A 21,201-nucleotide genomic window follows, 5' to 3' on the forward strand; every position below is an offset into this window, starting at 1 on the left:
GAGGTGACAGGGATGAAGGGGACGATGGGGACAATGGGATGATGGGGCTGGACAATGAGGGATGAAGGGGATGGTGGAGATGACGAGGGTGACAGGGATGAAGGGGAAAATGGGGGTGAAAAGGATGAAGGGGACAACGGGGACAGTGGGGGTGATGGGGACAGTGGGGGTGATGGACAATGGGGGATGAAGCAGATGATGGAGACAATGGAGGTGACAGGGATGGCAGGGATGATGGAGGTGACGAGGGTGACAGGGATGAAGGGGAAAATGGGATGATGGGGATGGACAGTGGCGGATGAAGGAGATAATGGAGATGATGAGGGTGACAGGGATGAAGGGGACAACGGGGACAGCAGGGGTGACGAAGACAGTGGGGATGATGGGGCTGGACAACGGGACAAAGGAGATGATGGAGACAATTGGGGTGACAGGGACGATGGAGATGACAGGTATGAGGGGGACGATGGGGACAACGGGATGATGGGGAAGGACAATGGGGGATGAAGGGGATGATGGAGACAACAGGGGTGACAGGGATGATGCAGATGCTGGGGACAACCGGGATGGATGGTGGGGATGATGGGAGGTGACAGGGATCATGGGGATGAGGACAAGAGGTAAGAGGGATGACGGGGACAACGAGGGTGACGCAGACGATAGTGGTGATGGGGATGAGGGGGGTGACAGCCATGATGTAGACGATGATGATGGGGGCAACGGGAGTGACAGGGATGATGGGAAATAATGGGGGATGATGGGAGATGATGGGACGATGGGGATGATGGGAGATGATGGGAGATGATGGGAGATGATGGGACGATGGGGATGATGGGAGATGATGGGACGATGGGACGATGGGGATGATGAGAGATGATGGGAGATGATGGGGGGTGATGAGAGACGATGGGACGATGGGGATGATGGGAGATGATGGGAGATGATGGGACGATGGGGATGGGCAACGAGGCCCATGGGGACAACGGGGATGACAGGGACAACGAGGACGATGGGGACAACAGGGACGCGGCTCACCCTGCACACGGAGGAAGGCCCGTGCCGTGTGCTGCCCGGCGCTGTTGCGCGCCCGGCATGCGTAGTGCCCCTGGTCGGCGGGCTCCACGGCGCCGAAGCGTAGCGTCCCGCCCTGGACCACCGCCCACGGCGGCAGCGCGCCTGCGGGGACACGGCCCAGCGTCACCCCCGGGCGCCGCGTCCCCGAGCCCGGTGCGTCCCCCCGCCATCCCCGGCGGGCACCTACCGAGCCACTCGAGGGTGGGCGGGGGGTTGCCGGTGACCACGCAGCGAAACTCGGCCGGCTGCCCTGGTGCCACGCTCAGCTGCGCCGGCTCCACGGTGGCGGTGGGGGTGGCGGCGGTGCCGGCTGCGGTGAGACCCGGAGGGGGGGCTCAGGGCACGCCGGGGCCCCCCATGGTGCTGGTGGTGGGGACGGTGGGAAGCGGGGGGACGGCGTGGCGCGGCTGGCGGCGGGGTGCGTGGTGGAGCCTCGGCGTGCAGCGGGTGCGGGGGGAAGCGTGGACCCCCCCAGACCCTCCCCCGGCGGTGACTTACCCGGCCTGTGCCCCTCCATAAACTCCACGGGGCCATAAAACATCTGGGTCTTCGAGGGGGCTGCAAGAGGGCGGGGGTCTCAGGAGAGGGTGCCCATTGCCCTGGCATCTGGGCACTGAGCCTGCCCATTGCACCCGGCTTCTGGGCACCACGTAAACCCATCACCCCAGCATCTGGGCACCGGGCGTGCCCACCACCCTGGTGTCTGGGTGCCAAGCGTGCCCACCACCCCAGCACCTTGGCAGTGAGCACGCCTGTCACCCCGGCTTCTGCATGCCAAGCCCACCCATCACCCTGGCATCATGGCACCAAGCCCACCCATCACCCTGGCATCATGGCACCAAGCCCACCCATCACCCTGGCATCGTGGCGCCAGACCCCCCCCCCGCACCGGGCGCCCGCGGGCTCACCCTGGACGTAGAGCGTGGCGGTGCCCTCGTCCATGTCCAGCATGTTGGAGCCGGTGCAGACGTAGACGCCGGCGTCCTCGGGCCGCACGCCGCGCAGGGTGAGGATCCCGTTGAAGTCGACGGCGCCGGGCGGCAGCGTGCCGTGGTTCTGCCGCGTCCACACCAGGGTGTAGGCGGGCGACTGGCGGGGGCAGAGGGAGAGGCCTGAGGCCGCGGGGATGGGCACGGGGTGGGGGTCTGCTGGGGATGGAGGGGGGCAGCATGCCCGTCTGGGCACCCGCGGGGGAGAGGTGGGCGCCCAGGGGTGTCCCTGTGCACCCTGCACGTCCCCATGGGCACCCAGGAGTGTTGGTGTGTGCCATAGCGGTGCGTGGGCACCCAAGGGTGCTTGGGGGGTCCACAGGGCTGGGTGGGCACCCAGGGGTGTTGGTGTGTGCCATAGAGGTGCATGGGCACCCAAGGGTGCTTGGGGGGGTCCGCAGGGCTGGGTGGGCACCCAGGGCTGCCCACATGCCCTGCACGGCGCCGTAGATACCCAAGGGTGTCCCTGTGCACCCTTCATGTCCCCATGGGCACCCAGGGGTGTCGGCGTATGCCGTAGCGGCACATGGGCACCCAAGGGTGCTTGGGGGGTCCACAGGGCTGGGTGGGCACCCAGGGGTGCCCATGTGTCCTGCATGGTCCTGTGGGCACCCAAGGGTGTCTGTGCCCTGGGGGACCAGGTGGGCACTCAGGGGTGTCCCCATGCCCTGCATGATCCCATGGGCACCCAGGGGTGTCTGTGTGCCATGAGGGACTGGGTGGGCACCCAGGGGTGTCCCCATGCCCTGCATGTCCACATGGGCACCCAAGGGTGCCTGTGCACCCTGTATGGCCCCCATGGGCAACCAATGGTGTCCCTGTACCCTGCGTGTCCCCATGGGCACCCAGGGGTGTCCCTGTGCACCCTGCATGTCCCCATGGGCATCCAGGGGTGTCGGTGTGTGCCGTAGAGGTGCAAGGGCACCCAGGGGTGCCTGGGGGGGGTCCACAGGGCTGGGTGGGCACCCAGGGCTGCCCACGTGCCCTGCATGGCCCCATGGGCACCCAAGGGTGTCCCTGTGCACCCTCCATGTCTCTATGGGCACCCAGGGCTGTTGGCGTGTGCCATAGCGGCACATGGGCACCCAAGGGTGCTAGGGGGATCCATAATGCTGGGTAGGCACCCAGGGCTGCCCACATGCCCTGCACATCCCCATGCGCACCCAAGGGTGCCCACATGCCCCCCGTTGCGCTGCGCCCCCCACCCCCCACCCCTCACCTTGCTCTTGGCGGTGCAGACGAAGGTGACGTCGGCCCCGGGCTTCACCCGCTGCACCCGCTTCTCCTCCACGGTGACGGTGATGGGTTTGCCGGGGGTCTCTGCGCCGAGACGGGAGAGCTGAGCCCCGCTCCTCGCCCCCGACCCCCCTGTGCTCCCCCCACCCACCCTGGCTTGGTGACCGGGACCCACCGGTGACGATGACCTCGGCGCGGCTGGCGTTGCTGTGCCGCAGGTTGCGGCAGGAGCAGATGTAGACACCGGCTTCGGAGGGCTGGATGCTGGCGAAGTGCAGCTCCTCGCCTGGGGGACACAGCGGGTGACACCCCACGTCCCCCGCCTCTTGGGGACCCCCGTCCCCAGTCCCCCCGAGCTCCCCCCCCGTACCTTGCCGCCGGCTCTGGGCGCCCTCGGGGAGGGGTCTCCCATCTTCTCGAGCCCAGTGGTAGTAGAAGGGGGGGTCGCCGGCGGCCTGGCACCTCAGGGTGACCGCGCTGCCCTGCGCCGCCGTGGTGCGCGGCGGGTGGACGCGGACGGCCAGCGGCACCGGGGACCCCGCCGGGACGCACGCCTGCCCGCGCGCCGTCGGGTCGCCCGTGTAGCCGGGCGCGCAGCTGCGGGGGTACAGGGGGTGCATCGGTATTGGGGGGCACAGCGGGGGGTACGGCGGGGCGAGCGTGTCGGGGTGCATATAGTGAGGTGGGTGAACTGGGGTGGGTATAGTGGCGTGAAAATATTGGGGTGCATACAGCGGTGTGAGCAATCAGGGAGGGTATAGTGGGGTGAAAATATTGGGGTGCATATAGTGGGGTGGGCATATTGGGGTGGGTATAGTGGGGTGGTGATAGTGGGGTGCAAATAGCGGGGTGAGCGATCAGGGTGGGTATAGTGGGGTGAAAATATTTGGGTGAGCAATCAAGGTGGGGGTGGGCATAGTGGGGTGCATATAGTGGGGTGGGAAAATTGGGGTGGGGATAGTGGGGTGAAAATACCGGGGTGAGCGATCAGGGTGGGGGTGGGTATTGTGGGGTGAGCATGTTGGGGTGCATATAGCGGGGTGAGCGATCGGGGGGGTATAGTGGGGTGAAAATATTGGGGTGCATATAGTGGGGTGGGGATATTGTAGTGGGTACAGTGGGGTGAACTTCTTGGGGTGCATATAGTGCGGTAGGTAATCAGGGTTGGTAGAGTGGGGTGAAAATATTGGGGTGAGCCATCAGGGTAAGGGTGGGTCTAGTGGGGTGAGCATATTGGGGTGCATATAGTGAGGTGAGAAATCAGGGGGAGTATAGTGGGGTGAAATATTGGGGTGCATATACTGGGGTGGGCATATTGTGGTGGGTATAGTGGGGTGAACATATTGGGGTGCATATAGCAAGGTGGGGATATTGGGGTGAGTATAGTGGGGTGGTGATATTGGGGTGCATATAGTGAGGTGAACAGTCAGGGTGGGTATAGCGGGGTGAGCACATCGGGGTGCATACAGAGGGGTGAGCATACTGGGGGGCACACACTGGGGTGAGCCCATCAGAGTGGGTATATTGGGGTGGGTATATTGGGGCGGGCATATATTGGGGGGCCTATATTGGAGTGAGCACACCGGGGTGGGTATATCGGGGTGCACATCTCAGGGTGAGCCCATTAGGGTGCATAGATTGGGGTGAGCTCACAGGGGTGCGTATACTGGGGTGAGCGTATCAGGGTGGGTACGTTGGGGCGAGCACGTCAGGGTGGGTGCAGCAGGAGAACATCGGGGTGAGCATGTCGGGGTGAGCACACGCAGCTGAGCCCATCAGGGTGGTTATACTGGGGTGAGCGTTTCGGGGTGGGTATGTTGGGGTGAGCATGTCAGGGTATATCGGGGAGCCCATCGGGGTGAGTATATCGGGGTGCGTATATTGGGGTGGGTATATCGGGGTGAGTATATTGGGGTGAGGACATCAGGGTGGGTATGTTGGGGTGGGTATATCGGGGTGAGGACATCGGGGCGAGCACGTCAGGGTGAGCCCATCGGGGTGAGTATATTGGGGAGCCCGTCGGGGTGAGTTCATCAGGGTGGGTATATTGGGGTGAGTATATGGGGTGAGCCCATCGGGGTGGGTATATCGGGGAGCCCATCAGGATGAGTATATTGGGGTGGGTATATCGGGGTGAGCATGTCAGGGTGAGCCCATCGGGGTGGGTATATCAGGGTGAGCCCATCAGGGTGGTGACATCGGGGTGGGTATATTGGGGTGAGCCCATCGGGGTGAGCCCATCGGGGTGGGTACATCGGGGCGAACACACTGGGGTGAGCGTGTCAGGGTGGGTACATCGGCGAGCGTGTATCGGGGTGAGCCCATCAGAATAGCTATAGGGGGGTAAGCACTTGGGGGGGGCATGCTGGGGTGAGCCCACGGGGATGGGTATATCAGGGTGAACACATCAGGGTGGGTATCTGGGGGTGGGTGTAAGGACGAGCATGGGGGTGAACTCATTGGGGTGAGCCCATTGATGTGGGTATATTGGGGTGGACATATCGGGGGAGCCCATTGGGGTGGGTATATGGGGGTGAGCCCATTGGGGTGGGTATATTGGGATGCATATATCAGGGTGAGCCCACTGGGGTGGGTATATGGGGGTGGATAAAGTGGGGTGGGTATACAGGGGTGAGCCCATTGGGGTGGGTATAAAGGGGTGGGTATATGGACTTGGGCATGGGGGGGGTGGCTATAGGGGGGTGGGTATATGGGCTTGGGTATACGGGGGGTGGGTATACGGGGGTGCGCTCATCGGGGTGGGTATATGGGGGTGGGTATAAGTGGGTGAGCCCATCAGGGTGGGTATATGGGCTTGGGTATAAGGGGGATAGGTATATGGGGGTGGGTATATGGGGGGGAGCTCATCGGGGTGGGTATAGGGGGGTGGGTGTAGGGGGTGGGTATAGGAGGGTGGGTGTAGCGGGGTGGGTGTAGGGGGGTGCCAGCCACCGCCACGCAGCCTCACCGCTCGCAGTACTGCCCGGCGTAGCCCGGCTCGCAGGCGGTGCAGCGGTACCCGCTGCCTCCCAGACTCTCGCAGGTCCTGGAGAACCTGCAGGGACAAGGCGAGGTGAGGGGGCATCCCCTCTGTGGCACCCCCCGCCCCGGCACCCCCCGCCCAGGTGCTGGCGCTCACTGGTTTTCGGGGTACGGGAGGGGACAGGCGCAGGGCTGGCAGTCCTCGGGGGTCCCGGCGGTGGCATCCCCGTAGAAACCGGGAGCACACTGGTCACAGAAATCCCCCGCCGTGTTGTGCAAGCATCCCTGGGGGGGGAGCCAGACAAATATTTGGGGGTGTGCAGCCGGGATGAGACCCCAGCCCCCCAAAAAACCCTGCTTAACACGAAGACTCACGGAGCAGACGCCGCTCTCGGGGTGGCAGCTCTCCGAATGCCCGTTGCACTCGCAGAGCTCGCAGTGCCCCAGGTACAGCCCCCCCCCGGTGCGGGTGTAGCCGGGGGCACAATCCTGCCGGGGGGGGAGAGGAAAAAGGGGGGGTTCAGTGTTGCGTTCCCCCCCCCAGGTACCCCTGGGGATGGTGGGGGGATGCTGGGGGCTCACCTGGCAGGAGAGCCCGTGGTACCCGGGTGGGCAGCGGCATTCCTCCACCTCGGGGGCCGGGGGGAGGCCGGGCTGGGGGGGCACGGCCGTCTCCATGGCGACGTCGGCGATGCTGGATGCGGCCGTGCTGGTGGAGTAGGTGGCTCGGATCAGGATCTCATCCAGGTCGGCCAAAGCCATCAGGAGATGTTCCCGTGTCACCGGTTGCCCGTCCGGCCGCTGCCAGTATTGCTGCGGGCAGAGGGGGAGTTAGGGGGGGGAACGCCAGCTCGGTGCATCGTGGGGACGGGGGATGTTGGGGACAGAAGCCACCCGCCCCCTCCTACCTCCCGAAAAATAATCTCGAAGGCCTGGGGGGTCCGTGGGGCCAGGTCGGGCTGGTAAGCCACCAGCGTGATGTCGTTGCCCTGTGGGTATGGGGGGGGTTAGGGGGGGTCCTGGTGTCACCTTGGGTCCCGTCCCCCCGTCCCCCGCCCCCCCCCGGAATCCCCATACCGTGATCTGGATGTCGGCGTCGGGCAGGGGGGCTCCCTGCCCCCCTGGGGTGTAGGTCAGGGTGTAGCGGAGGCGCCCGCCGTAGGAGCCCACCTGCACAGCGGGATGGGGTGGGAGGGGGTGCGTGGGGTGGGGTGGGATGGGATAGGATGGGATGGCGATGGGATGGGTGGGAGCAGGATGGAGAAGGGGAAGAGGAAGAAGATGGGAAAGGATGGGACAGGGGTGGGATGGGGATGAGGATGGGGAAGGGATGGGGAGGGGGAAAGGATGGGGATGGGGAAGGGATGGGATGGGGAAGGGATGAGGATGGGATGGGATGGGGAAGGGATGGGTGGGAGCAGGATGGAGAAGGGGAAGAGGAAGAAGACGGGACAGGATGCGATAGGGATGGGATGGGGATGAGGATGGGGATTGGATGTGGAAGCAGACGGGGATGGGACGGGATTGGGATGGGGATGGGATGTGGAAGAGGATGGGTTGGATATGGAGTGGGGACGAGATATAGACGGGGACAAGGATAGGATGGGACGGGGACAGGGGAAGGGATGAAAAAGGAAGAGGATGAGGATGGGATGGTGAAAGAAAAGAGGACGGGGGTAGGAAAGGGATGGAGACAGGGACAAGGAAAGGGGATGGGGCAGGGAAAAGAAAGGGGATGGGATGGGATGGGATGGGATGGGATGGGATGGGATGGGATGGGATGGGATGGGATGGGGAAAGGGAAGAGGAAGAAGAGAAGGATGGGGACGTGACAGGATGGGATGGGGAAGGGAGGGGACGGGGAAGGCGGGAGGAAGCAAACAGGACAGGAATGGCCATGGGGGGGGAAGAGGAAGAGGATGGGGTGGGGATGGGAGACGGAATCAGGAAAACGGCAGGGGATGGGGAGGCTGAGCCCAGCTCCCCCCGACAGAGCAGTGGGTGAGCACCCAGGGGTGCCCATGGGGAGCGGGCGCAGGCGCTGCCAGGCCGGGTGCTCCCGCGGGCCCCCCCATCCCGGGGGTGGGGGGCACCCCCTTACCTTGTCCCCCTGGTAGGGGGGCGGCAGCTGCCAGTAGTAGGAGTCGGGGGGCAGCTCCCCGAAGCGGGCGTAGCTCAGGCGGGGCTGGGGGGTGCCCGGCTCCACCGCGAAGCCGGTGCCCACCCGGGTGCTGCGCTGCCGGTTCACCAAGGCGAAGCCCTGCGGGTCGCCGGCGCCAAAGGGCGTCCGGACCTGCGGGGTGGGGACGGGGTGAGCGGCGTGGGGGACATTGGGGGACATCGGGGGACACACACCAGTCCGGGGGGGCACTCACGGTGCCGCGGGCGTAGGTGGTGCTGGTGCAGCGCTGGACGATGCCCATGCAGAAGCAGGGCAGGCAGCCGGCCGGCTCGCTGGCACTCAGGTGGAAATGGTGGGGACGGCAGGTGGCACAGCGGGGACCCTCTGCGTTGGCCTTGGAGGGGGGGGGGGACACGGGGGTGGGTGACACCGCCGTGCCCCCTCCCCAGGCCCGGGGGACACACGGACGGGGCTCACCTTGCAGCGGCACTGCCCGTCGGCGTCGCAGCCCTCGCCGGTGCTGCCGCGCGGGTCGCACTGGCACTGCCCGTCGGGGACGCCCGGCTCTGCCGCGGGGGGGACAGCGGTTAGGCACGACCCCCCCCCCACAGTGCCACCGCGGGGGTCCCCGCCTCGCCCCCTCCCCGCGGCGCTCACCTCGGCACGGCTCGCCCCGCAGCGGGTCCCCAACGTAGCCCGGCGAGCACCTATGGGGGGGGGGGTACGGAAAGAAGCCAATGAGGGGGGGTTGCACCCCAAAAACCCCCCCTGCCCCCACCCCGGGCTCCCTTGGGACCTCTCGCAGAGGCGCCCGCTGTGCCCCGGGGCGCAGGCGCTGCAGGTGGGCTGCCCGTCCGTGTCCTCGAAGCAGCTCCCGGTCACCCTGTGCGGGGGACAGAGGGACAGCTCAGACCCCGTCGGGGTCCCCAGGGACACAGGGGACCGGCGGGGTCGGGGGGGGGCACCTACTGGGTGTCACTGTGGGGTCCGTGGCAGGGACAGGGCTGGCAGTCGCCCGGGGTGCCGCGGGTGGCATCGCCGTAGTAGCCGGGTTGGCACTTGTCGCATTGGGCACCCTCTGTGTGATCCCGGCAGCCCTGCAACGGAGGAGGGTGACGGTGGCATCGGTGGCATCGCCACGGGGGTCCCCATGGTGTCCCCGGGGTGTCCCTGGCCCACCTGGCAGACGCCGGTCTCGGGGTGGCACTCGCCGGCGTGGCCGTGGCACTGGCAGGGCTCACAGGTGCCCAGGTAGAGCCCGGCGGTGCTGCGGGTGTAGCCGGTGTCGCAGTCCTACGGAGGGGACACGGGGCCGGGTGGGGTGGGCCACCGCTCGGTGTCCCCGGGGCGAGGGGGGGACGCCGAGGGTCTCACCTGGCAGGAGGCACCGCGGTAGCCGGGTGGGCAGGCGCAATCCTCCACCTCCAAGGCCGGCGGGCGGCCGGTGGCGTGCGGCACCGCCACGTCCAGGCTGACGTCGCCCAGTCTGCGGGGCGAGAGGGGACGTCCCCAGCGCCGTGCCCACGCGACGCCCCACGTCCCCTGCGCGGCCCCCCGCCCCGCTACCTGCTCTCCTCCGGCCGATCCGAGTAGGACGCGCGGATCATGAAGAGGTCCACGTCAGCCAAAGCCATCAGGAGATGCTCACGGGTGGCGTCGCGCCCGTCTGCCCGGCGCCAGGCACGCTGCGGGCGCGACCGGGGGGTGACCGCCGTGTCCCCGACCCCACCCCGGGCTGGGGGACGCGCCCGCTGGTTCTCACCTCGCGGAAGGGGACGGTGACGGCGGTGGGGACGCCGGCGGGGGGCTCAGCGTCGGAGAAGTGCTCCAGGAGGATGCCGTTGCCCTGTAGCAGGACGTCGGGCTGGCGCGGCAACGGCTGGGCGCCCGCCGGTGCCCGGTGCGTCACCGTGTAGCGCAGCTCGCCGCCGTACGACGTCACCTGCGGGGCACGACGCGGCGAGGCTCAGCCGGGCTCGGGGACGTCCGCCCGGTCCCCGCGGCCGGCCGCGGCGCTGGCACCTTGTCCCCGGTGAAGGGCGCGGGCAGCACCCAGTAGTAGACGTCACGTGGCAGCGCCTGGAAGGAAGCGAAGAGCAGCTCCCGCGGGGAGGAGAAGCGGGCACCGGCGCCCGCCGGCTGCGTGCCGGCCAGGTTGGCCAGGCCGAGCGGCTGCGACTCCTCGGCGGTGAGAAGGACCTGGAAGGGGAGCGGGAAGGGGCTTGGTGGTGGGCACGGCACGGCCTGGCACTACGTGGCACGGCGTGGCACAGCAAGGCATGGCACAACACGGCACGATGTGGCATGGTGTGTTACAGCACGGCACAGCATGGCACGGCATGATGCTGTGCCGCGTGGCAAGGCATTATATGGCCCAGCACGGCACTACATGGCACAGCATGGCACAGCATGACGTAGCACTAAATGGCACAGCGTGGCATGACACAACATGGCACTACACGGCATGGCGTGTTACAGCACGGCACAGCATGATGCTGTGCGGCACAGCAAGGCACTATATGGCACGGCATGGCATGACATGGTACAGTATCGCACAGCATGCCATGGCATGGCACATTTTGGTGCAGTATGGCACAGTATGCTGCAGGATGGCACAACATGGCACAGTATAGCATGGCATGGCAGATTATGGCACGGCATGGCACAGTTTGGCGTGGCATGGCATAGTATGGCACAACACGGCACAGCATGGCACAGCGTGGCACAGCATGGCACAGCATGGCACGACACACCACGGCACAACATGGCTCAGCATGGCACGGCACAGCACGACACAGCTCAGCATGGCACAGCACGGCAGGACACGGCACAGCACGGCACAACATGGCTCAGCATGGCACATGGCACAGCACAGCATGGCATGGCTCAGCATGGCACATCACGGCACGGCACAGCATGGCTCAGCATGGCATGGCACAGCATGACACGGCACAGCATGGCACATGGCACACCATGGAACACCATGGCATGGCACAGCATGGCACAGCATGGCTCAGCATGGCACGGCTCCGCATGGCACAGCATGGCACAGCACGGCACGGCACAGCACGGGATGGCACGGGATGGCACGGGATGGCACGTACCTGGTGTCGGCTCCAGGCGGAGCTGGCGCAGTGCCGCGAGACGCCCATGCAGAAGCAGGGCAGGCAGCCCTCGGGGTTGGCCGCGCTCAGGTGGAAGGTGCCCGCGGCGCAGGCGTCGCACAGCCGGCCCCGCACGTTGGGCTGGGGGGCACGGGGGGGCCGTGGGCACCCGGCCAGCTGGGTGCTGGGGGGGGCAGTGGGGCTGGGGGGGGGGCGGGACTGGGCGTGGGGGGCTGGAGTGGGTGCCACGGAGCGGGTTGGACTGGGTGCTGTGGTGGATTGGACTGGGTGCCACTGGGGATCAGAGTGGGTGCCGTGGGGAGAGGCTGGGATGGGTGCTGGGGGTGTCAGACTGGGAACCACTGGGACGGGACTGGATGCTGGGGGGGGGTCAGGATAGGTGCCACGGGGGATCGGACTGGGTGCCACGGGGGACTGCACTGGGTGCCCTGGAAGCCCCACTGGCTGCTATGGGGGGGTCCCACTGGGTACCCCGGAAGCCCCACTGGGTGCCATGGGGGGGTCCCACTGGGTACCCGGGGTTCCCACTGGGTGCTATGGGGGGGTCCCACAGGGTGCCAGGGGGAGAGGCTGGACTGGGTGCTATGGGGGACTGGACTGCGTACCCCAAGGGTCCCACTGGGTGCTATGGGGGGGCCATGCTGGGTGCCCCAAGGATCACACTGGGTGCAACTGGGAACCAGACTGGGTAGCTGAGGGATCCCACTGGGTACCCCGGGGGTCCCACTGGGTGCCATGGGAGGGTCCCACTGAGTGCTATGGGGGATCCCACTGGGTGCCACGGGGGGATCCCACTGGGTGCTATGGGGGGTCCCACTGGGTGCCACGAGGGGGGTCTCACTGTGCGCCTCAGGGCTTGGACCGGGTGCTGTGGGGGATGGGAGCACCCACCCCCCCCTCGCCCCCCCAGCCGCACCTTGCAGCGGCACGTGCCACCAGCCGCGTCCTTGCCCCCGCGGGCGTCACACTTGACGAGCTCCTGGCCTGCGGGCAGCGAGGGTGAGGGTGGGGGGCACCCCTGGGGGGGGGGCACCCCTCGGAGGGGGGGGGCACCCCCCAGCCAGCCCCCGCCACTCACCGATCGGGGTGCACTTGCCGCCCGGCTGGATGGGGTCTCCCTCGTAGCCCGGGGCGCACCTATGGGGACGGGGGGGTGATGGGTGGGGGGTCTCGGGGGAGGGGGGGGGTTATAGGGCCCCCCCCACCCACCCACCTCTCGCAGCGGCGGCCGGCGTAACCGGGTGCGCAGGCGTCGCAGGTGGCTTGGCCGTCCGTGTCCAAAAAGCACGACTCCGAGAACCTGCGGGTGACAACGCCGGTGACACCGGGGCGGCGACACACGGCGGGGGGGGGGTCCCTGGGGTTGGCCCCCACCTGCGAGCTGCCTCAGTGTAGGGACAGGGACAGGGGTGACAGGCGGTGGCCGTGCCCTTGGTGGCATCGCCGAAGAAGCCGGGTTTGCACTTCTCGCACTGGGGACCCTCCGTGTTGTGCTGGCAGTTCTGCGGGGGGGACACCCAGCACGTGGCACCGGGGCGGGGGGTGACACCACGCCGAGCCCCCGTCCCTTCGTCACCCCCCCCGCTCCTTACCAGGCAGTGCCCGAACACGGGGTCGCAGGCGCTGGAGTGGCCGTGGCAGCCGCAGCCGGAGCAGGTCCCCAGGTAGGGTCCCCTCGTCACCCGCTCGAAGCGGGCGGCACACCGCTGGCACGACAGCCCCGCGTAGCCCACCGGGCACCTGGGGACGCGGCCGCGTGACGCTGGCGTCACGGCCGGCACCGCGCACCGCCGTCCCGCTACCGGTTACCTGCACTCCTCGACGTCCCCGGCGGGCCCCAGGCCGGTGTCACCGGGGCTGGTGACGTCCATGGCCACGTCGCTGAGCCCCACGCTGGCCATGCGCCCGTCGTAGACCGCCCGGATGAAGATGCCCTCCAGGCCCTGCAGCACCAGCAGCAGCAGCTCCCGGCTCACCGGGGCACCCTCCTCATCCTCCCAGTGGTCCTGCCACGATGGTGACATCAATGTCACCCAGGGTGTCCACCCGCATCACCCACACATCACCAGCATCACACGTCCATCACCAGCAGCATCACCCCAGCACCACCATCACCATCACCGCCCATCCACCACCATCAACACCACCCACCCATCATCATCACATCACCACCACCACCAGCCCCACTACCCACCCACCACCATCACCATCACCCACCCACCACCATCATCCCACCACCACCATCACTCATTCATCACCGTCGGCACCACCAACCCGCCACCACCACCATCAGCACCACCCACCCACCACCATCAGTGCCACCCACCCACCATCATCACCCCACCACCACCATCATCCCTGCCATCACCCATACGTCACCAGCATCACTTGTCCATCACCACCAGCATCACCCCACCACCACCACCGTCATCACCACCACCCACCCACCACCACCACCATCACCTACCCACCATCATCAGATCACCACCACCATCACCACTACCCACCCACCACCATCACCATCACCTACCCACCACCATCACCTGCCCCCCCCACCATCATCCACACACCATCATCACACCACCACCACCATCACCCACCCACCACCACCACCACCACCACCACCTACCCACCAGCATCAGATCACCACCACCATCACCCACCCACCACCACCACCACCGTCCCCACTACCCACCCACCACCATCACCATCACCTACCCACCACCATCACCTGTCACCCCCCACCACCATCATCCACACACCATCATCCCACCACCACCATCACTCACTCATCACCGCCGGCACCACCAACCCACCACCACCACCATCAGCACCACCCACCCACCACCATCAATACCACCCACCCACCATCATCACCCCACCACCACCATCATCACTGCCATCACCCATACATCACCAGCATCACTTGTCCACGACACATCACCACCGGCATCACCCTACCACCCCCATCCCCCCACCACCACCAGCATTACCCACACACCATCATCACCCCACCATCACCACCACCATCACCCACCCACCTCCACCACCATCACCTACCCACCATCATCAGATCACCACCACCATCACCCACCACCACCACCACCGTCCCCATTACCCACCCACCACCATCACCATCACCTACCCACCACCATCACCCGTCCCCCCCCCACCATCATCCACACACCTTCATCACACCACCACCACCATCACCCACCCACCACCACCACCAGCCCCACTACCCACCCACCACCATCATCCCACCACCACCATCACTCACTCATCACCGCCAGCACCACCAACCCACCACCACCACCATCAGCACCACCCACCCACCACCACCAATGCCACCCACCCACCATCATCACCCCACCACCACCATCACTGCCATCACCCATACATCACCAGCATCACTTGTCCGCGACACATCACCACCAGCATCACCCCACCACCCCCACCACCACCAGCATTACCCACACACCATCACCCCACCATCACCACCACCATCACCCACCCACCACCACCACCATCACCTACCCACCATCATCAGATCACCACCACCATCACCCACCCACCACCACCACCACCGTCCCCACTACCCACCCACCACCATCACCATCACCTACCCACCACCATCACCTGCCCCCCCACCATCATCCACACACCATCATCACACCACCACCACCATCACCCACCCACCACCACCACCAGCCCCACTACCCACCCACCACCATCATCCCACCACCACCATCACTCACTCATCACTGCCAGCACCACCCACCCACCACCACCAATGCCACCCACCCACCATCATCACCCCACCACCACCATCATCACTGCCATCACCCACACATCACCAGCATCATTTGTCTGCAACACATTACCACTGGCATCACCCCACCACCACCCCCCCCCCCCCCACCAGCATTACCCACACACCATCATCACCCCACCATCACCACCACCATCACCCACCCGGTACCACCACCATCACCCACCCACCATCATCACCCCACTACAACCATCACCCACCCACCATCATCAACCCACCACCACTGCCACCATCACCACCATCACCTACCCACCATCATCACACCACCACCATCATCACCCCACCATCATCACCATCACCCACCCACCACCACCAGCATCACTCACCCACCATCATCAACCCACCACCACTGCCACCATCACCCACTCACCACCACCATCACCTGCCCACCATCAACCCACCACCACCACCACCATCACCCACCCACCACCACCAGCGTCACCCACACACCATCATCACACCCCCCCCCACCACCATCACCTCCCCCCACCATCACCACCACTACCACTCATCCACCACCACCAGTGTCACCCACCCACCATCATCACCCCACCACCACCAGCAACACCACCACCATCACCCTGCCACCATCACCACCACCCACCCGCCCACCCCCACCACCCCCCGCCCGGCTCCCACCCACCTCGGTGAAGGGCACGTGCCGCCGGTTGAGGACATCGGGGCTGGTGGCCCCGGCGCGCGCCCGCAGCTGCCGCCCGTGGCCCCGCAGCACCACGTCGGGGTGGGCGGTGGGCTCGGGGGGTCCCCGCCCCAGCCGGTACCGCACCCCGTAGCTCAGTGCTCCCCCGTAGGCGTCCACCTGGCAGCGTGGTGGGAAGTCAGCGGCCGTGCCGCCGATGTCCCCAGCCCTGTCCCCGCCCCGGCGTCACCTTGTCCCCAAGGAAGGTCTGCGGCAGCGCCCAGAAGACGTCGAGGGCCAGGAAGCGGCGGGACAGGTCCAGGAGCTGAAACTCCTCGGCGCCCGCGTCCACGTGGAGCTGGGTGGCCGAGAGCACCGGCGAGGACGGTGCCACCGGCACCGTCACGTTGACGCCTGCGAGGAGACGCTCAGCCCCGGGCGCGTCCCCTGTGTGTCCCCCCCCGTCCCTTGTCCCCACGCCTCACCCTTGAAGTCGTCGGGGCGGTCGAAGCGGAGGCGGAGGCGGTGGCGGTGGCGGGCGGCGGCGCGGCAGGCGGTGGTGACGCCGAAGCAGAAGCAGGGCAGGCAGCGGGATGTCCCCGTCACCTGGAAGTGGCCCTCGGGACACGGCCCTGGGGGAGATGACGGAGGGGGGTGACAGTGACGCTGCCGTGGGGGAGGGGAGGGCGCGGGGGTGGGTCGGTGGCTCACCGGGGCGGGTGACGGTGAGGATGCTGTCGGGGATGCCGAAGACCATGCCCAGGGTGTTGATGGCCTCGCAGGTGTAGGCGCCCTGGTCGGCCTCCTTCACGTCGCGGATGGTCAGGGTGCCCTGCCCGGCCTCGCTCACGATCGACACCCTGCGCGGCATGCTTGGCACCGGGCCCCGCCCCCCGCGCAAGCCCCGCCCCCCCCACCGTGCAGCTCTCCACAGGTCTGCAGCCCTCGCTTGGGAGTCCCGCCCTGAGAGCCCCACCCACCGCGGCAGGCCCCGCCCCCAAGTGCAAGCCCCTCCCACCACAAGGCTCTCCCTCCCCTAGTGCAAGCCCCGCCCACCACAGACACCATGCCAAGCCTCTCCTACCCCCAGAGACCCCACCCCAAAGTGCAAGACCCTCCCCAGAACAAGCCCCGCCCCTAGAACAAGCCCCTCCCCTAGCACAAGCCCCTCCCACCAGCAGAGACCCCTCCCCCAAGGTGCAAGCCCCTCCCCTAGCACAACCCACTCCCCTAGCACAAGCCCCTCCCACCCCCAGAGACCCCTCCCCCAAGTGCAAGCCCCTCCCACCACAGGGCTCTCCCTCCCTTAGTGCAAGCCCCGCCCACCACCACCACCCTGCCAAGCCCCTCCCACCACCAAAGACCCCACCCCAAAGAGCAAGCCCCTCCCACCAGCACAGGCCCCGCCCTAAGCACACCCACTGCCCCCACTGTGAAGCACAAGCCCCGCCCTCCAAAGGCCCCTCCCCAAGCGCAAGCCCCTCCCACAGCAGGACACACCCAGGAGCAAGCCCCGCCCCCTCCCCCCACGCCCCGCCCACCTGTGGCTGCTGGGGGTGTGGCCCCAGTTGAGGCGCCAGGTGATGATGGGCGTGGGGACGCCGGTGGCCACGCAGGTGAAGGTGACCGTCTGGCCCGGCGCCGCCCGCACCGCCTCCCGCGGCAGCGTCACCACCTGCGGGGGCACTGCCCGGCGACCCCCGGCACCGCCCCGTCACCACCCCGCCGCGCCCCGTCACCCCCCTGCCACCACTGCCACGGCACCGGGTCCCAGCATGGCACCCCCTGGGGACACGGCCACCACTGTGGCACATGGCACCAAGACATGGCACCGGATCCCCAACATGGCACCCCCTGGGGACACGGCCATCACCGTGGCACCAAGACACAGCACCATGGGGTGACACCCCATGGGGACATGGCCACCCGCATGGCACCCAGCACCAAGCCATGGCATCGGGTCCCAGCGTGGCACTCCATGGGGACACGGCCACCACCATGGCACCTGGCATCCAGACACAGCACCAGGTCCCCAGCGTGACACCCTGTGCAGACAGGGCCACCACTGCTGCACCCGGCACCAAAACACGGCACCGGGTCCCCAACATGGCACCCCTCGGGGACACGGCCACCACCGCAGCACATGGCACCACGACACAGCACCAGGTCCCCAGTGTGACACCCCGTGGGAACACGGCCACCACCACCATGGCACCCAGCACCAAGCCATGGCACCAGGTCCCCAGTGTGACACCCCGTGGGAACACGGCCACCACCACCATGGCACCCAGCACCAAGCCATGGCACCAGGTCCCCAGCGTGGCACCCCGTGGGGACACGGCCACTCACATGGCACACAGCACCAAGTCCTGGTGGCACTGGGCACGTGGCACTGGGTCCCAGCGTGGCACCCCTTGGGGACACGGCCACCACTGCAGCACCTGGCACCAAGACACAGCACCAGGTCCCCAGTGTGACACCCCGTGGGGACACGGCCACCTGCATGGCACCCAGCACCAAGACACAGCACCATGTCCCCAGCGTGACACCCCCTGGCGACAGGGCTACCACCACGGCACCAAGACACAGCACTGAGTCCCAACACGGCACCCCTTGGGGACATGGCCACCGCTGTGGCACATGGCACCAAGACACAGCACCAGGTCCCCATCATGACACCCCATGGGGACACAGCCACTGCCATGGCACCCGGCACCAAGCCACAGCACGGGGTCCCCAGTGTGGTACCCCTTGGGGACACTGCCACCACCGCAGCACATGGCACGGTGCTGTGGCATGGTGTCCCCAGCGTGGCACAGCGCGGGGACGGGCTCAGCACCGGGTCCCCAGCACGGCATGGCTTGGGGACAGGGTCCCCAGCGCTGCACGCAGCACTGTGCCACGGCGTTGGGTCCCCAGCGTGGCACCGCTCGGGCACAGTGTCCCCAGCCCTGTGTCCCCAGCCCCGTGCCATGCCATGGGGTCCCCAGACACAGCGTCCCCCAGCCTGGTGTTATGGCACAAGGTCCTTGGCCACATTGTCCCCAGCCCCGTGCCAGAGCACAGGGTCTCCAGGCATGGTGTCCCCAGCCCAGTGCCATGGCACATGGTCCCCAGCCCAGTGTCCCCAGCCCGGTGCCACGGCATGGAGTCCCTGTGCAGTGTCCTCAGCCCGGTGGCACAGCATGGAGTCCCTGGGCAGTGTCCCCAGCCCTGTGCCATGCCACAAGGTCCCCAGGCACTGTGTCCCCCAGCTTAGTGCCACGCCATGGAGTCCTCAGGCACAGCGTCCCCAGCCCCGTCATGGAGTCCCTGGGCAGTGTCCCCAGCCTGGTGCCATGGCATGGAGTCCCTGCGCAGTGTCCCCCAGCCCCACGCCATGCCACAGGGTCCTTGGCCACAATGTCCCCAGCCCAGTGTCCCCAGCCCCGTGCCATGGCACAGGGTCCCCAGACCAGTGTCCCCAGCCCAGTGCCATGCCACGGCATCCCTAGGCACAGTGTTCCCAGCCCAGTGCCATGGCACAGGGTCCCCAGACCAGTGTCCCCAGCCCAGTGCCATGCCACGGCATCCCTAGGCACAGTGTCCCCAGCCCGGTGCCACGGCATGGAGTCCCTGGGCAGTGTCCCCCAGCCTGGTGCCATGCCACAGCATCCCCAGCCCGGTGTCCCCAGCCCCGTGCCATGGCATGGAGTCCCTGGGCAGTGTCCCCAGCCTGGTGCCATGCCATGGGGTCCCCAGGCGCAGTGTCCCCAGCCCGGTACCATGGCACAGGGTCCCTGGGCAGTGTCCCCAGCCCAGTGCCATGCCATGGGGTCCCCAGGTGCAGTGTCCCCAGCCCGGTACCATGGCACAGGGTCCCTGGGCAGTGTCCCCAGCCCAGTGCCATGCCATGGGGTCCCCCAGGTGCAGTGTCCCCAGCCCGGTACCATGGCACAGGGTCCCTGGGCAGTGTCCCCAGCCCAGTGCCATGCCATGGGGTCCCCAGGTGCAGTGTCCCCAGCCCCGTGCCATGGCATGGAGTCCTTGGGCAGGGTCCCCAGCCCGATACCATGGCACAGGGTCCCTGGGTGGCGTCCCCAGCCTGGTGCCACCGCACTGCATCCTCTGCATGGCGCGGGCGCAAGCATCCCCAGCACACCCCGCCATGACCCAGCGTCCCCAACGCGGCGCCGTGTCCCCACGCCTGGCAGAGGCGTCCCCTCCCGTGCCCCGCGTGTCCCCTCCGGTGCCACTCACCGCAGCCGACCTCGTCGGAGCGGTCGGGGCAGTCGGGCTCGCGGTCGCACTGGTAGCTGGCGCGGATGCAGCCCCCCGCTCGCCACGCACCGAAACTCCCGCCGGCCCGCACGCCGCGCCGGGCGCCTTGGTGGCTGCAAGCGGTGACACGGGTGTCACGCATGGCGGGGAGCGCGTCACCGCGCCGCGTGTCCCCAGCCCGGCACTCACGGCAGTCGGCCTCGTCGGAGCCGTCGCCGCAGTCGTTCTCCGCCGTCGCAGCGCCAGAGCTTCAGGGCGCAGTGCCCGTTGCGGCACTTGAATTCGTTGGGTTCGCAGGGCGACGGGGTGCCTGGGGGGTGATGGTGGGTGGGTGGGGGGGGTCAGCACCCCATAGGGTGCCCCCCCGTCTCGCCGCGTCACCGCAAACTCACCGCAAGCCTGCTCGTCGCTGCCGTCGGCACAGTCGGGCTCGCCGTCGCAGACGTAGTCGCGGGGGACGCAGCGCCCGTCGGCGCAGGCGGCTTCGCCCGCCGGGCACCCCCCCGCTGCCGGTTTTGGGGGGCGCGGGGTGAGGGGGCGGCGCGGCGGGGGGGGTGGCAGCAGCGGCGGGGGGGGTGCTGGCCGGGCGGGTGTGGTGGCGGGGCGGGCGGTGGTGGGGGGGCATCCGCGTCGAGGGGTCTGTGGGGATCGGGGGGGGGGGGTTACGGGGGGCAATGGGGGGCGGTGGGGGGGGGGTATGGGGGGTATAGGGTGGAAATGGGGGGTGCGGTGGGGGGGTATTGGGGAAAATGGGGGGTCGGGGGGGGTTATGGGGGAGAATAGGGGTGCAAGAGGGGGTTATGGGGGGGGAATGAGGGTGCAGGGGGGGGTTATGGGGGGAGAATGAGGGGGCAAGGGGGGGTTATGGGGGAAATGGAGGGGCAAGGGGGCATTATGGGGGGGTTATGGAGGAGAATGGGGGTGCAAGGGGGGGTTATGGA

General features: G+C 67.4%; 1 protein-coding gene across 1 annotated transcript in view; it reads right to left on the reverse strand.

Moving 5' to 3' along the window:
- Nucleotides 1-20,884, reverse strand: part of HSPG2 (heparan sulfate proteoglycan 2) — a gene marked incomplete at its 5' end in the record, with an annotated part of 40,912 nt that extends 20,028 nt beyond the window's left edge. The window contains 42 exon segments of the mRNA XM_075437278.1: nt 1,036-1,176; nt 1,262-1,384; nt 1,573-1,632; nt 1,983-2,163; nt 3,283-3,383; nt 3,475-3,585; nt 3,670-3,896; nt 6,268-6,354; nt 6,439-6,566; nt 6,657-6,770; nt 6,864-7,094; nt 7,190-7,270; nt 7,359-7,451; nt 8,383-8,574; nt 8,657-8,797; nt 8,881-8,969; nt 9,061-9,110; nt 9,200-9,286; nt 9,373-9,500; nt 9,583-9,696; nt 9,778-9,889; nt 9,970-10,088; nt 10,166-10,345; nt 10,426-10,602; nt 11,508-11,648; nt 12,445-12,512; nt 12,607-12,665; nt 12,742-12,828; nt 12,903-13,030; nt 13,121-13,268; nt 13,338-13,534; nt 16,004-16,180; nt 16,251-16,414; nt 16,486-16,632; nt 16,712-16,860; nt 17,542-17,686; nt 20,240-20,315; nt 20,317-20,337; nt 20,339-20,373; nt 20,450-20,489; nt 20,491-20,570; nt 20,653-20,884. Of these exon segments, the coding sequence (XP_075293393.1) occupies nt 1,036-1,176; nt 1,262-1,384; nt 1,573-1,632; nt 1,983-2,163; nt 3,283-3,383; nt 3,475-3,585; nt 3,670-3,896; nt 6,268-6,354; nt 6,439-6,566; nt 6,657-6,770; nt 6,864-7,094; nt 7,190-7,270; nt 7,359-7,451; nt 8,383-8,574; nt 8,657-8,797; nt 8,881-8,969; nt 9,061-9,110; nt 9,200-9,286; nt 9,373-9,500; nt 9,583-9,696; nt 9,778-9,889; nt 9,970-10,088; nt 10,166-10,345; nt 10,426-10,602; nt 11,508-11,648; nt 12,445-12,512; nt 12,607-12,665; nt 12,742-12,828; nt 12,903-13,030; nt 13,121-13,268; nt 13,338-13,534; nt 16,004-16,180; nt 16,251-16,414; nt 16,486-16,632; nt 16,712-16,860; nt 17,542-17,686; nt 20,240-20,315; nt 20,317-20,337; nt 20,339-20,373; nt 20,450-20,489; nt 20,491-20,570; nt 20,653-20,884 (5,161 nt within the window).
- Between the last annotated feature and the right edge of the window lie 317 nt (nt 20,885-21,201).

Source organism: Opisthocomus hoazin, chromosome 16 (assembly GCF_030867145.1).
Source record: "Opisthocomus hoazin isolate bOpiHoa1 chromosome 16, bOpiHoa1.hap1, whole genome shotgun sequence".
Lineage (NCBI taxonomy): Eukaryota > Metazoa > Chordata > Aves > Opisthocomiformes > Opisthocomidae > Opisthocomus > Opisthocomus hoazin.